Genomic DNA, 14,904 nt, shown 5'->3' with positions numbered 1-14,904 from the left:
ATTCAGAGCCCAACTTTAGGCAGTTACAATGCAAACCAACGGTATTAATTTGATAAATAACTTTCATATACATAAACCGAGTTACTGAGACCATTATCACGAGGCCTAATTATTTCACAATACCTGATTAAGGGTATATGGTGCATCTTGATTATCCAATCTATTAGGATCATTTTCGATGTTGTCAATTGTTTCAGGGGTTTCATCATGGACTACCTTCTTCATCATCTTGTATTCTCCATAAAAGTAAGAACATAAACCCCAAAAACATAATGCCAAAGCCATTCCTTTTAATCCTGTGAAACTTTCATGGTAAAACATAATGGCTGTTACTCCTGTTAATGGGACTAGGACTGATCCGAGTATACCACTGAAAAGAGCACTTGTGTAGAAGATTACGCCCACGGTTCCGACACCTAGCAATTGCCATATTATTGCGGTCACGATCATTATGATATAATAGTTGGCTTTGCCAAGTTCAAAATCATTTGCTTCTCTAGGTATAGCCTGTGAAATCGATCAGCATTATCCAAGTGTATCAATATAGGGGCATTGCTTGGTATATACTGATAGATTAAGGGAAATTTGTACCAGAAAATCCTTAATTTCCAGCAATATATAGTTACGCTACTACGTACCTGAAAATCCTTGTTGACTAGCATCCCTATGACGCAAACGATGGTTGAAAAAACCGAAAGTATGACCTGGAAGTTTAGCAGACTTGAATAACAGAGGTTTCTAGTGGCTTTACTGAAAGCAAGTTCAATGAGAGGCGTTATTAACCCAGCTAAAGCAGCAGCACCCAACGTCAAAAGAAATCCTAATAGATACTGAGCTTTTGATACACCAACTGGCCTATCCCCATCAGTATTAATACCCAGCACGACAGATCCAAGGGTCATCACAACCACTGCATTTATTACAAAAGCTGTAAATTTTTGCTTCACAATCAGCCATGCAAAAAATGCAGTAAAACATAATTGAGTTGCCATGAGAAGGGATGAAGTTGATAATGGAATATAGGATAAACCCAATGCGTACATAAAAGTAACAAGACCATACAGAATTCCCAGTATGGCACCCCAAAGAAATAGCTTGGTCTCCAACCAAAAAGATGACAAAATTTTATCGGCGGATGATTTCGACCGAAAGAAGAGAAAAATGAGAGGAAAAATGAGAATTGGAAAACCAGCAGATGCTTCAAAACTACTCAGCCATATACGGCTGCCACCATGAAGATAGTACAGTCTCATTAAGAGCGGACCACCTACTGCACCACAAATAGTAAAAGCACAATTTATAGTAATCAGCAGCCAGTTTTTGGTTTCGATTGTTTTTTCTGTATGTGTTTCTGAATTGCCATTTTGGGTTGTTCCTAGAATTCCTATTGTTTCAATATCCATGGCGGAAGTAGCCATTGCAATAATGATAAATCAACAAGTAGAGAGAGATGATAGAGTTGCAAAGAAATATGTGGTGTGAAGGCGTGCATTATATAGTGGCATGAGATGAATTGTGTCATTTTCATAAGGTTTAGTTGCCGACTTTATCCAGCCTAGCCTTAAAGGTCAATCTTGAGGAGAGAATCTGAATCTAACACTACTCAAAAATGTATCTTGAGTAAGACTACTAGTAATAGTAAAAATGAGTAAAATCATTCATGCAAAGAAAGACCAATTTTTTTTCCACATATGAAATGTAATGAAAAGTACTGATAGAGTGCTCAAGTGTTCCGCACTTGTTGCTCGTCATTTCTAATGTAGTGAACATTTAGAGGTCATCAACTTGTTTGGTGAATGCCTAATCCGAAATCTCAGTGCGGTGATGAATTTGACATTCATATCCATTATTCTAGATGCTCTTAGAAGCTAAACAATAATAACATTAGGCATTTCCTGGGAAATATGTACCATACATATTTTACGAAAATATATAAGAAAAGCAATACGCTGGTGAGTCAACAAAATACAGGTGGTCGCAGAAAATTGATAGATGTAAGTGCAGGAACGGGCACCACGAATCACGACAGGTACAGCTACTGACTAGTCTATACCAAGTAGATATAGAGTGATGCCAACCCTCGGTTCCCTCCCATCAAAGCCATAGTGATCTTTTCAGCATTAGCATATAGTCCTTGGAGGAGTATTGGCTTCGTCTTGGATTCATTGCTTTTCTTAGTTTCAGTCAATATTTGTAAGAATATAAGTATGATCCTGTCACTTGTATTCTTTTGAAATATCATATCTGTATTCAGATGGATCACTTGATGGATATTGAAGTAATCGGATATATTTGCATGGTCAGTAGTTCTGTTTTGCCCGATTGATCTTACAATTACCAAAATTAGTCTTGTTCTTGCAGGCACTTGAGCAAATATAAAAAGTTCTCCAGGGTGAAGAAGAGACCTCTAGAATTTTAGCTCCCTGCTGGATAGTTTTTGGCCATAAATCTTATAATATTTCTTGCATTTTATTTATTCTTGTCATTCAATATATCGCGTCATATGTTCAAAATATCTATTGTGAGAGAGGTCGTCACGAAGGATTAATTGAACCCTCAACATGCAGTTCGTGAGGTAAGTGTCAAAATCAATCTGTTAGAAACTCTTGTGTTTGCCAAGTATATTCATACAAGCATCAGTGCAAAATGTAACCTTATAGGCTCATACAGTATTTACAACAATGTCATGTAATACTTCAAAATAAAATAAATGCATTTAATTATGCTATTGATCTTCCTTTGGTTGAAAATCGTTAACTGAAAACAACTTCATTCCAAGTATAAATGTTTTTAATATAATTTGATTATTTGATAGACTTTCATTTTGAACATTTAAGTTTAGGCAGCTATAATTGAAATAACAGGGCGTTTTGTGAGTATCAAAACAATTCCGGAGTAACAATTACAATTGAGCCGACCATAAATATGGACAACTTACCAGGGACTCATTTATCATAAAACTAAGTTTTTTTTTACAGTACCATATATTTAACACTTGTTTCATACAATTAATGGTTGTTCATGATCGACGTTGTCAATTGTTTCAGGGGTTTCATTGTTGATCACCTTCTTCCTCATCTTGTATTCTCCGTAAAAGTTGTTGCGTCTGTAAAAATAAAACACTCAAGAAAGATGTTAGAATAAAAAGATTAATTTCTGGAAAGTAAATAGACACTCAATTGGACTGCAAACAGAGGACAGAGTCACGTGTTCAACACGATATTTGACCGGTACGCCTCAAGAATGAGTGATGCCTATACCCTGTGGTCAAGTTCGTATCCAGGATAAAACTGCCCGTTGCAAGCACTGTTAGCACTACAGTCTTGACACACCCGCACCCGAGCCCGCCCGCCGGCGTGCGTGCTTCGGTGCGAAGCACCGCGCGTGTGTGAAAATATGTGGTTGCACCAACTAGCCCATTGCCTAAGTCCTCCCCCTCGCACAAAAGTGCTAATGACCCAAGGGCCACTCTTAATATCAAAAAATTCAATACTTATGTAGAGGTATCATCTTTAGTTTTCCCTATGTGGGACTAAAGGTTCATTCACAATAAGTGAAAATGAGCTAGTGTCCTTAGAGCAACTGCAATGGACGAGTAAACCCAAATTTTCAGTCGAGTGGGCTGGCGTAGTGGGACGGACCATCGATCAAAATTTGATCAAAGAGTAAAATCCAGACCAAATTTGGTCTGCGATCAAGACCAAATCCAAATATAGTCGGGCGTTGATATAATCTCCGCTACACATCGGGCGTTGATATAATCTCCGCCATTCATCGGGCGTTGATATAATGTCCGCTACACAAGGGGCGTTGATATAATGTACGCCTGAAACGGGGCGTTGGTTAAATGTACGCACGATGGGGCGTTCATAATCTTAACGCGCGAAATGGGGCGTTCATATACTTAACGCCCCACTCCATTTTCAACTTCACAAAATAAGAGCAACTTGCATGGGGCGGGCTTTATACCTCCGCCCCATTTATTTATTTATTTATTTTTCTTGTTTCTGAAGCGTATACTATATCAACGCCACACTCGGGCGTTATCTTTACCAACGCCCCACTCGGGCGTTATCTTTACCAACGCCTGATCCCAGGCGTAATGTTTATCAACGCGCGACCAAATATACTCTTTTCCCACTACGCCACATGACGGACTAAACCCAAATTTGGTCTTTTTTTTTTAATCTTTGGTCTTTGGTTATACTCGCACCACTGTGGACGACGCTCTTAGTGACCAATAGGTCCTAAGTTCCAATCCTTTCAAGACCAAAAAAAATCAAATAATTTTATAAACTCAATTTTTATAAACTCATTTTCTCTAACAAAAGTAAGAACAGAAACCCCAAAGACATAATGCCAATGCCATTCCTTTTAATCCTGTGAAACTTTCATGGTAAAATATGATGGCTGCTACTCCTGTAAATGGGACTAGGACTGATCCGAATATACCATTGAAAAGAGCACTTGTGTTGAATATCACGCCCACAATTCCAACAGCTGTGAATTGCCATATTATTGCGGCCACAACCATTATTATATAATACTTGGCTTTGCCAAGTTCAAACTCATTTGCTTCTCTTGGTATTGCCTGGGATATCAATCAACATGCAAATGCATTAATTAATATGGGGCAGTGCAGCAATTGTAATGTGTGTGTATAACGTGTGTCCGTGGCTAGTGGCATCGTATTATAAATGTGAACATCGGTTGCTCTAGTTTTCAGAAATATGACATAATTCAAACTATGTAATTGGATTAAAATTGTAAATTAATGTTAGGCAAATGATTCTCCCATAACGCAAATACCATAGCTTTATGTTTGTCTTGGTTTTTTCATGACTGAGCTCGAAAAGGTTAGTAGACGTCAGGACAAGATAGGTATGAATTAGTCGAGTGAATATCACATATTTATTTACAAGTATATGAGTATGTACCTGAAAATCCTTGTTTACTAGCATGCCAATGCCACAAACGATGGTTGAATAAAGGGAAAGAACGAACTGGAACTGCAGCAAACTTGAATAGGTAAGGTTCCTAATTGCTTTACTGAAAGCAAGTTCAATCAAAGGCATTATTAACCCAGCTAAAGCAGCAGCCACTAACGTCAAAATAAACCCCAATAAATAATGAGATTTTGATACCCCAATTGGTCTATCACCATCGATATTAATTCCCAACAAGACTGATCCAAGTGTCATCACAGCCACTGCATTTATAATAAATGCTGTAAATTTTTGTTTCACGATCAACCATGAAAAAAATGCAATAAAACATAGGTTAGTTGCGAAAAGAAGTGTAGAAGTTGACACTGGAAGATAAGATAAACCCAACGAGTACATGAAATTATCAACACCAAAAAGAACTCCAATTGCAGCACTTGAAAGAAACAACTTCGGTTCAATATACTAGATGACTGCTTCAACAGTGCTGGGACGACCAAAACAGGGGACTTGATTTTTTAGTGACGCAATTTGTAACAGTTTTTGCAAGAATATCTGTAACAGTTATTTTATAACATATATGAAAGTTATATTCGTGTAACACTTATATTGTAACAATTGTAACATTTCTGTAACAGTTTTAGATCTGATGGCTGAATTTTGTTGGCAATCAACGATCAAGATTAAAATTAAAAGTTTAGGTGACGGTTTTTTGACCATTATCATGCCGCATTAGCCGTCAACTGGGTCGGCTTTCATTCGTTTTCATCGCTCCTAACCGTAATTGGGGACGATAACTCTCCGATTGTTGACTCAATTTCGAGAAAAAACGATCATTCAATTGAATCGATTAAAAATGAAAAAAAAGCGTTGCAAGCAATGTATTTTTATGCCCCATATTGACAGTATAGAAGGGATTCCCTTCGGTCGTCCCGATGAAAAAGGCGAACTTTGATCATTTTTTCAGGTCAATAGTTTCGATTGAATGAAGAGGAATATGAGAGGAACTATGAGAATTGGAAAACCAACAGATTGCAAACAACTAGTAAGCCATTTACGATTACCACCATGAAGATAGTACAGTCTCACTAAGAGAGGACCTCTTACTACGCCAATAGTAGCGAAGGCATAATTTATAATGATCATTAGCCAGTTTTTGGTTTTGGTTGGCTTTTATGTATGAGTTTTCGAATTTCCGTATTGGGCTATTCCTAGACTCTCTAGTGTCTCAATGTGGAAATTGTAGTTGCAGAAAATCCTACAATCACATCCATATAAGAATCTAACAATACGCTAAGAAACCATAGTGAAAATTATTCATTAGAATGTTAAGTTGGATACAAGATAATCAAATACTTTACTTGCTCTCCATATAAATTTTCTCTCTCATAATTTCTTGTCTAACACACTCTCTGAGATCTCTCTCATTACATGATATCCCTTCCCTATTTTCGGAATCACTGTGCGTTACAATCGCTCATATACATTCACTCAACTTCGCACACTTTATATTTCGCACAAGTCATCACACTTTACTCCGTGACTGTGCTGACATCACCAAATACGTCATCTCAGTTTTGCTATGTGCGATGATCTTCGCTTGTGTTAGATGATCTTTGTTTCACATACATAATGAATGTGAGATATTCCACTCCTACATTTTGCCTCTTCTCATTTCGTTCTCTTTATAGAGTGTGCGATATGAGAAATCTCCATCCTAAAGTATCGCACTTTTTCAACTATTCATATTCAGCCTTGGCGGCACGCTTCCAGAATTCCAGCCTATTTATCTGCACGTGTCAATTTTTCTACTTTTTACCGATATAACATGTTTCTAACCGGTCATCTCTTTTACCTATTTATCGATTTATTTTAGAGAAATAACTTCTTCTTCTCTTCTGATTTCGTTTTTTCTTTCCAACTCCTTCGAGACTATTTCATCTTTCTGCTACTGCTTCTTTGATTCACTGCTGTTGCTGCTCTTTCACTATTATCTTCATGGATCTTAACCCAAGGTTTGCATACTGTATCAAAATCAACCCCTCGTTTTTCTGATAATCATATTGCTAATCTTAATCATGATTGTTGATCTTATAATTAACTTAATTCCCATACTGTTTGCAGGAAAAACTCTTCCTCAGGCGGTCTCAAAATAACCATTTCCAATCCTAAATCCTCTTCAGACACCAAAGACAAAGAATCTCTCAAGAGGAAGACTTCGCACAACAAAGGAGTAAGAAATATCTTATTTTTTATCAAACAATATTGTTGCCTCTATTTCTTATCTGCGTTGTTTTCGTAGGATTCCGATTGCGAGATGGGTGGTGGAAAAGGACCGAAGCTTAAAAGAATTCGCAAACCTACAACTCTTAAATCAAATATTGCCCATGCTACATTATGTACATGCTCGCACCACCATTTATTGTACCCTTACAACTTCTTCTTCAATGTGTCTGCGATTGTTTTATTAGTTTCTTCTACCTGTCCATTACTCTGTGGATATAGAGGGGTAGACTTTCCAATTTGAATTTTGAACGCATTGAGTAACATCTCTATATTTTCACCCTCAAATTGCTTTCCATTATCAGATACTAACTGCGCCGGGATGCCAAATATGCATATGATATTCTCAAAAATAAACGTGAATATGTCTTTATCACGACTGTGTTGAACTGCTTTTACTTCTGCCCACTTTGTGAAATAGTATGTTGCGATGATTAAATATCTTCTTTGTCCTGTATCTGGGATAAATGGACCGACAATATCAATACCCCATTTTCCAAATGGCCATGCATTCGCTGACGTATTTAGCATTTCTCCGGGCCCGTGTATTTTCTTCCCATGATGTTGACATTCTTCGCATCGCCTTGATAGTTTTTTTGCATCTTCATGCATGTACGACCAATAATATCCTTGTATCTTTGCTCTGTATGCGAGTGACATTCCTCCACTATGATTTCCAGTATCCCCATATTGTAATGCTTTTAAATTTTTCATTCCTTATTTTCGCGTAAGACATCTAAGCGAATGTCCAAGAAATGATCTTCTATACATAATACCATCTTTTAATTCATAATTCGTCGCACTAATTTTTAACTTATGTGATTCTAACCTTTTTCTTGGTACCTCTCCCTTTTCCAGATATAAATGAAGCTCAGTTCTCCAATATTTGTCTTCGTTCATTTGTTCTTCTTCCTTGTCTTCTACTATCATCACATCTGCTTCTGTTTCTTCTTCTTTCTTTATAGATGGTAAAAAGAGTGTTTGTATCTTTATGTCTCGCGCTACTGGATCCACTAACATGAAAGGTATGAAAGCCAACGCACATGCGAATCTATTGTCCTTTCTGCCTATGTGTCTCCAACTTATTTTTGGAATTCTCTCTGCTAACTCCATGACCAACTATTTGTATTTCTGCAAAGATAGTTCATTTGTACTATATTTTCCTTCTATCTGACGAATTACCAACTGCAAGTCACTAGTTACTCGCGCATCTTTTATCTCCATTTCGATAGCTAACTTTAATGCATGTACAACTGCCTCATACTTAGTTTCATTATTTGTGGGTGCGAACTCCAACCTAAATGAGTAAGCCATTCGCCCTCCTGTTGGTGAAATAAAGACAATACCAATTCCATTTCCTTATCCATTAGACGATCCGTCTACCAGTATCTCCAATCTATTTGAACTTTGTTATGTCAATAAATATTTAAGATTCCCATGTTCTTCATCTACATCCATCATATCTTCTACATATTCATCTTCTTCCAATGGAAATTCATCTAGGAACTCTGCGATAACCTGTGACTTTGGTGAAGATAAAACCTCATAACTAATCTCAGAATTTCCCCACTTGAGCATTCCATCTTTCAATTCTCCCTAATCTTTTTGAATTCTTCATTGCAGGCTCAATTGGGACCTTTGTGAACACCTTAATCTTATGATCCTGGAAGTATATGCGAAGTTTGAAGGATGCATAAACCAGTGCGAGAATTAATTTTTCAATCTTGGAATTGTTTTTCACTGCAGAGTTGAACGTTTTACTTATATAATATATATGATTTTCTACTCCTTGATCCGAACGTAACAAAACAACACTTAACGCATGCGGTGCTGATGCCAAATATAGTAACAGATCCTCTCCTGGCTTTGCTTTCTGCATAATGGATAGGTTCATCAAGTACTTTTTTATATGTTGCAGAGCTTTGTCACATTCCTCTGTCCATTCAAATTTAGTTCCTTTCTTTAATATATTGAAAAAGTATTTGCACTTATTAGAAGAACGGGAAATAAATCTCCCCAGCGAAGCTATTAAAATATTTTATTACTGAACATCTTTTACCGTCACAAGAGGTGGCATATCTCGCACTGCTTTTACCTTTTCAGGATCAACTTCAATTCCTTCCTTTCATACTATGTATCCCAAAAAATTTCCCGACGACACTCCGAAATCACATTTTTCTGGGTTTACCTTTATATTGAACTTTCGCATTTGTTCGAATATTTCATTCAAGTTATCTACATGATCCTCTGCTTCTTTACTCTTACTAGCATATCATCCACATAAACTTCCAATGTTGTATGTATCCACTTCGCAAACACTTTCTCTACCATTCTCTGATATGTCGCACCCGCATTTGTTAATCCAAATGGCATTTTCGTATAACAATATAATCTTCTTGGTGCGAAAAAAGCAGTATGTTCTTGGTCTTCTTCAGCTAAACGAATTTTATTATAACCTTTATAACCATCCAACAACGAGAGTCTGTCATTTCCTGATGTTGATTCCACCATCTGCGGGATGTCTGGCAAAAGAAAACTATCTTTCGGGCACGCTTTGTTTAAGTCACCGAAGTCTATACAAATCCTGATCCCCTTACTCTTCTTTGGCACCACGACCATGTTTTCTATCCATTATGGATATTTTTCCGGTTTTATAATCCCTGCCTCCAACATTTTTTATAACTCTGCTTCTATTTGAGGATGATATGTTGTTGCGATCTTCCTTATTCGTTCCTTAAATGGCTTTGCATTCTTTTTAATATCCAATTTATGGCATGCGACAGTCGGATCTATTCCTGGCATCTCCTCCATACTCCATGCGAGTATGTCATTATACTCTCGCAAAATATTTATTGTTCTTTCTTCTTCTTCCTTATCCATTGTGGTTCCTATTTTTAATATTTTTGGTTCTTCTTCCGTTCCAACATTTATTTCTTTGGTTGGTTCTGCAGCAGTGAAACTCTCTCTTGGTTCTCCCATTGGTGTTGATTCTTTAATCTCTTGAATTGACTCACCTTCCTTCTCTGATATCTCGATTGGTATTCCTTTTCCTTCCTTCAGTCTAATCATGTATATCCTAAATTCCTCTTCCTTGTTCAATTCCTTTGCTTTTCTCCAACGATCCTTTCGCTTCTTTGCACGTCCTTCATAATTTCGTACATCTACTTGATGGCAGGTCTTCGCACTCGTAACATCTCCTTTAATTTCTCCTATTCCACTTGGAATTGGTAATCTAATGCATTGATGTAGTGTTGACGCCACAGCCTTTGTCACATGCATCCATGGTCTCCCCAGTAACATGTTATATGGTGATTCCATATCAACCACACATAGTATTAACTTCGTTTCTATTTCTCCCAACAGTATTCACATCGTTATTTCTCCTTTTGGTTTTGTCACTGTTTTATTAAATCCATGTATATTGTAAGTTGGACATGTCATATCTGCATCTTTGTACCCCATGGCTTTGAACACACGATAAAATAAGATATCAACAGCACTTCCTGTATCCACCAACGTTTTATTAATCGTCCATTCTTCTGATTCCTTCGTCTTTTCATCATTTTTACTTCTCTCAGCCGTTACTTTAATTACTAACAGACCTGCTCGTTTTAAATTTTCTTCAGGAATTTCATATGTTGCAAACGTTATCTCCGCTTTCTCCCATTCTTTTAGAGGAGATTCCTTTTCTACTGTTATCACCTTCTTTCCATTGTGATCTCGTTTGTGTATTCTTCCTGTTATTCCTGTTTGAAATTCCACATCGGAGATTGACGTTTTACTTATGGAATTACACTGTATACTCCTTCCTCTTACTCGTATCGTCATGATTCTCGCTTTCTCTATAAATTCTTCACTTTTTATCTTTATCTTCTCCAGTATTTTCAGATCTAATTTTCCAAGATTCTATAAACTAACCAACATGATTTATCACCACAAGCTGTTTCTAGCGCCAAAATGTAGTTGCAGAAAATCCTACAACCACATCTATATAAGAATCTAACAATACGCTAAGAAATCATAGTGAAAATTATTCATTTATTCATTAGAATCTTAAGTTGGATACAAGATAATCAAATACTTTACTTGCTCTCCAAATAAACTTCTCTCTCCTAATTTCTTGTCTAACACATTCTCTGAGATCTCTCTCATTACATGATAGCCCTTCCCTATTTTCGGAATCACTGTGCGTTACAGTCGCTCATATACATTCACTCAACTTCGCACACTTTACATTTCGCACATATCATCACACTTTACTCGTGACTGTGCTGACATCACCAAATACGTCATCTCAATTTTGCTATGTTCGATGATCTTCGCTTGTGTTAGATGATCTTTATTTCGCATACATAATGAATGTGCGATCCTACAGAAATAGCCATTGAACTGATGATCAACTAGAGAGATAGAGAGTAAGAGAGAGTTGGTAAGATATAGGTGCTGAAGTTGTGCATTATATAGTATTTTTATGAGATATTTGTTTCATGGCCGACTTCAACCCTGGCAGCTCACATCATGCGTACTGTAAATCTTGAGGAGAATCTAAGTGGAGTACAAGTCTTGAATGAGAGAGTTGTCAAATGTGAAATCATTAAATTCTTCCATCTAATGGTCTTGTTATGTACATGCAACTTATCGCGACTGTTAGTTAGTTTACGGTCATTAGATTAATCATTGGACTTCTTCTTTTTTTTCTCCGAAGCATATACTCTCAGCTTCTGTTTGCACAAATAAAACTTTGCATACTAATAACAGTGGTGCGCGCATGGGGCGCATGCTTTTTTGGTGCATGCCCGTGCATGTGTTCTTACGTGAACCATGTACTATTAGCAGGAAATCCATCGTATTTAATGCAAATCACTCAAGAAATGAAGATCTAAAAATATGTCATATCGCAACAACTAACGAGTACACAAAACGTTTTTTTATCGTTTCAGATAGCAATCTAGAAAGACAAAAAATGTTTTTCCGGCACAAAATGTGATGAAGATATGACATTTCCACCGGCCACAAATAAATGCGATATGCACCCATTGAAAATAAATAAATACGGTCTGGACCATCTATGTGTGATTCATCATGCCTAGACCTCTACAAAAAATAAATGAAAAGTAAAAAAAATGGACGTAAAATGGATCAATACGCACCCCGATACATATAGTTATAGTCAAATATACAACTAGCAGCTAGAATACGGCAATTCTCCCATTAAGTCGTGATAGCAACATTCCCTAAAGGCTAAAACCCTACAATGCCTGGAGGTCATACTCATTGAAATGGTCCCTTTAACTTAACCGTCTAAAGATCTGATTAACAACATTCCAACATCTCCGGTGGTAGTGGGAATGTTGATGTCTATCTAGGCATATACGAGTCACAGGTAAAAAAATAAAATAAAAATTTATGCAACTTCGCAAGTCTGTATTTTAGCTTTGGTATTTGGTTTGAGCCGCCATAAACTAACAGAGTAACAGAGACGGTTGGGGTGCTCCGGCCATGCATCCCAAAATTTCTAAAACTTACCCAAAGGTCATATTTCCTAGTTTATATCTTGTGGATTTTTAACAGACGCCTACAAATTAAAGTGTTAGCCAACCTAAACTTCCACTCTTATCAATATCGGCAGAATATTCGAATCAGTTGAAGCGTAATTAGATAATCAAGCTGGCCAGCTGACTGGTTATTGCTGCAGCTGTACTTAGGCTTCGATAAAACTTGCCTATCTGAATTATAAATTAGAAAGAATTCCTCCCTTTTCAAAGTCTATATAGCATAGCCTTACAAGGATATATAACTGGTCAGGGCTATACATTTTTCACGTCCTCCGAGATACTGGTCCATCATGAATAGACCCGTCAAAATAATAATAGGGTGGCACGTTATTGGTCCGGTTCCTCTCAGTTGCCATTGGACCCAGACCCAGATATGAAGTCGGGTTTAGTTCTTAACTAGAGTATTTTTTTTCACAGCTCTTTAAGAAAAGGGCGAAATTCAGCGTCCCTTTATCCAGAAGTAGAATTTTTCACTTTTAACAGTGCTTCTATGCATATTTCCATAATTTATTTCCACTGGACTTTTTTGGCTTTTGCAACTGTTTTCGTCAACCAAGTAGAGTGTCGGTGAATGGTCAAGAATGGGAAGAAAAGTAATGTTGACTGGTCAAGGACAGGAGTGCACTCCTTCAACACCCCGACTGCACTCCTACGCCTCTATTATAAAACACATTAACCTATAGTAAGGTTTAAATTGGCCAATGATGGGAATCTTACATGTCATCATTTCAGCGACGTGATAGTATTTTTTTGGTTATATTTTGCCTTTTTGATGTTTTGAACTGGTTTTGGAATTGACCAGGACTCAGTGAAGGGACGAAGAATACGAGATTTTCACGAGCCTCTTGATGACAAATTTCTCCCTTTCCGATTCTAATATTTTTGGGCGGGAACCTTACTTGTAAAAGCATACTAGAATAAGGTCTGAATACCCCTAGAAATTTTATACGACAAACTAATGTTTTTCCGAAAATTATTTGTCTTCCTTAATTACTTTGCCACAGATCACCTCTTTGCTCAACCAAGACCGCGAACAAAAAGAATCAAAGAGATTGGGGGTTGCATATGATTCAAATGTCCTAAATAATGATATGGGGGACCTAATTTATTATAAAATTCAGAAATACCTTTTCCCTGTAACTTACCTAAGTTTAGCCCCTTTATTTTTTTCATCTCTGTTCTTCTGCATCACCCTTCTCCTCCATCATTTTCTTCTTTAATTCATCATCGATTCTCAAACAGAATCACCATCTAAATTGAAAATGAAGAATTGACTAATGAAGGGGTTGAAATAGAAGTTAATACTCCAAAAATGACTTCTATAAGATAAGAATCAAAAAATTCACCATTTATTTCCGATTCTGATTAGTTAAAAGTTGAGATCCGATAAAGTTGGGTTTAAAACTAGTTTTCTGAAACTATTACGGCTAGGAGTCTTTATTTTTCCAACCATAAATCAGCTATTATGGCCGGGAAAATAGGATTTTCCGAGCCATATGTATTTTGATAAAACAAACAAACAGAGGTTGGGTAGATATTTCCCAACCGTAAAACAGCTATTACTGCTCGGAAGATAGGGATTCACATCCGTAAAATACGTCTACGGTGTGGAAAATAGGATTCTCCAGGCCATAGGTAGTTTTTTTTCCCCCGAAAAAGAGCGAATCTCATATTAGATAACCGAGTCGAACGAGTTGAGAACGAATTTGTTACAATATCATAGAGATTTACATCATAGTTTCTCCATCTATCATCACCAACAACATTTCGCCATCCATGCAAACAGATACCCGTAGGTGGTTCTGATAACCAAAAAAAGTTGGGTTTAAGTATGGGTATCTTCCAACCATAATAGAAAAAATTTCAGCCCTAACGCTTATGTCCTAGTCGTAAATATAGATGTACGGCTAGAAAATCAAAAATTCTCAGTCATAAGTTGGTTTAATTTATTTCAAAAAATTATTTAGTTTCTGGTACTTACATTTTGTCCAACATTAGTGTTTGGTCTAACATTTGTCCAACTTAGGGTTTGGTACTTGAAAATAACGTTGACCTGTGTTGACTATGTTTGACAAAACATTCAATTAATTCAATTTCTTAACGAAAGTCAATATTTAACACAG

The 14,904-nt window shown here is 36.8% G+C and overlaps 1 protein-coding gene, 1 long non-coding RNA gene and 1 pseudogene across 2 annotated transcripts; all 3 read right to left on the bottom strand.

The window, feature by feature from the left end:
* Positions 1-34: 34 nt before the first annotated feature.
* Positions 35-1,445, bottom strand: LOC113287021 (purine permease 3-like). Its single transcript, XM_026535675.1, has 2 exons — positions 639-1,445; positions 35-507 (listed from the first exon to the last, which is right to left on the bottom strand). The coding sequence occupies exons 1-2, from the start codon at positions 1,416-1,418 to the stop codon at positions 115-117; spliced, it is 1,173 nt and encodes a 390-aa protein (XP_026391460.1). The 5' UTR covers positions 1,419-1,445; the 3' UTR covers positions 35-114.
* A 1,555-nt stretch (positions 1,446-3,000) lies between these two features.
* LOC113290537 lies at positions 3,001-6,089 on the bottom strand (annotated as a pseudogene).
* A 5,158-nt stretch (positions 6,090-11,247) lies between these two features.
* LOC113286525 lies at positions 11,248-14,078 on the bottom strand. The gene is made up of 2 exons (XR_003329357.1): positions 13,927-14,078; positions 11,248-11,595 (listed from the first exon to the last, which is right to left on the bottom strand). It is a non-coding gene; the product is annotated as an uncharacterized LOC113286525 (long non-coding RNA).
* Positions 14,079-14,904: the final 826 nt, after the last annotated feature.

Source organism: Papaver somniferum, chromosome 6 (genome assembly GCF_003573695.1).
Source record: "Papaver somniferum cultivar HN1 chromosome 6, ASM357369v1, whole genome shotgun sequence".
Taxonomy (NCBI): domain Eukaryota; kingdom Viridiplantae; phylum Streptophyta; class Magnoliopsida; order Ranunculales; family Papaveraceae; genus Papaver; species Papaver somniferum.
Note: the sequence above shows the minus strand (reverse complement) of the source record. Positions and strands in the feature narration are given on the sequence as shown.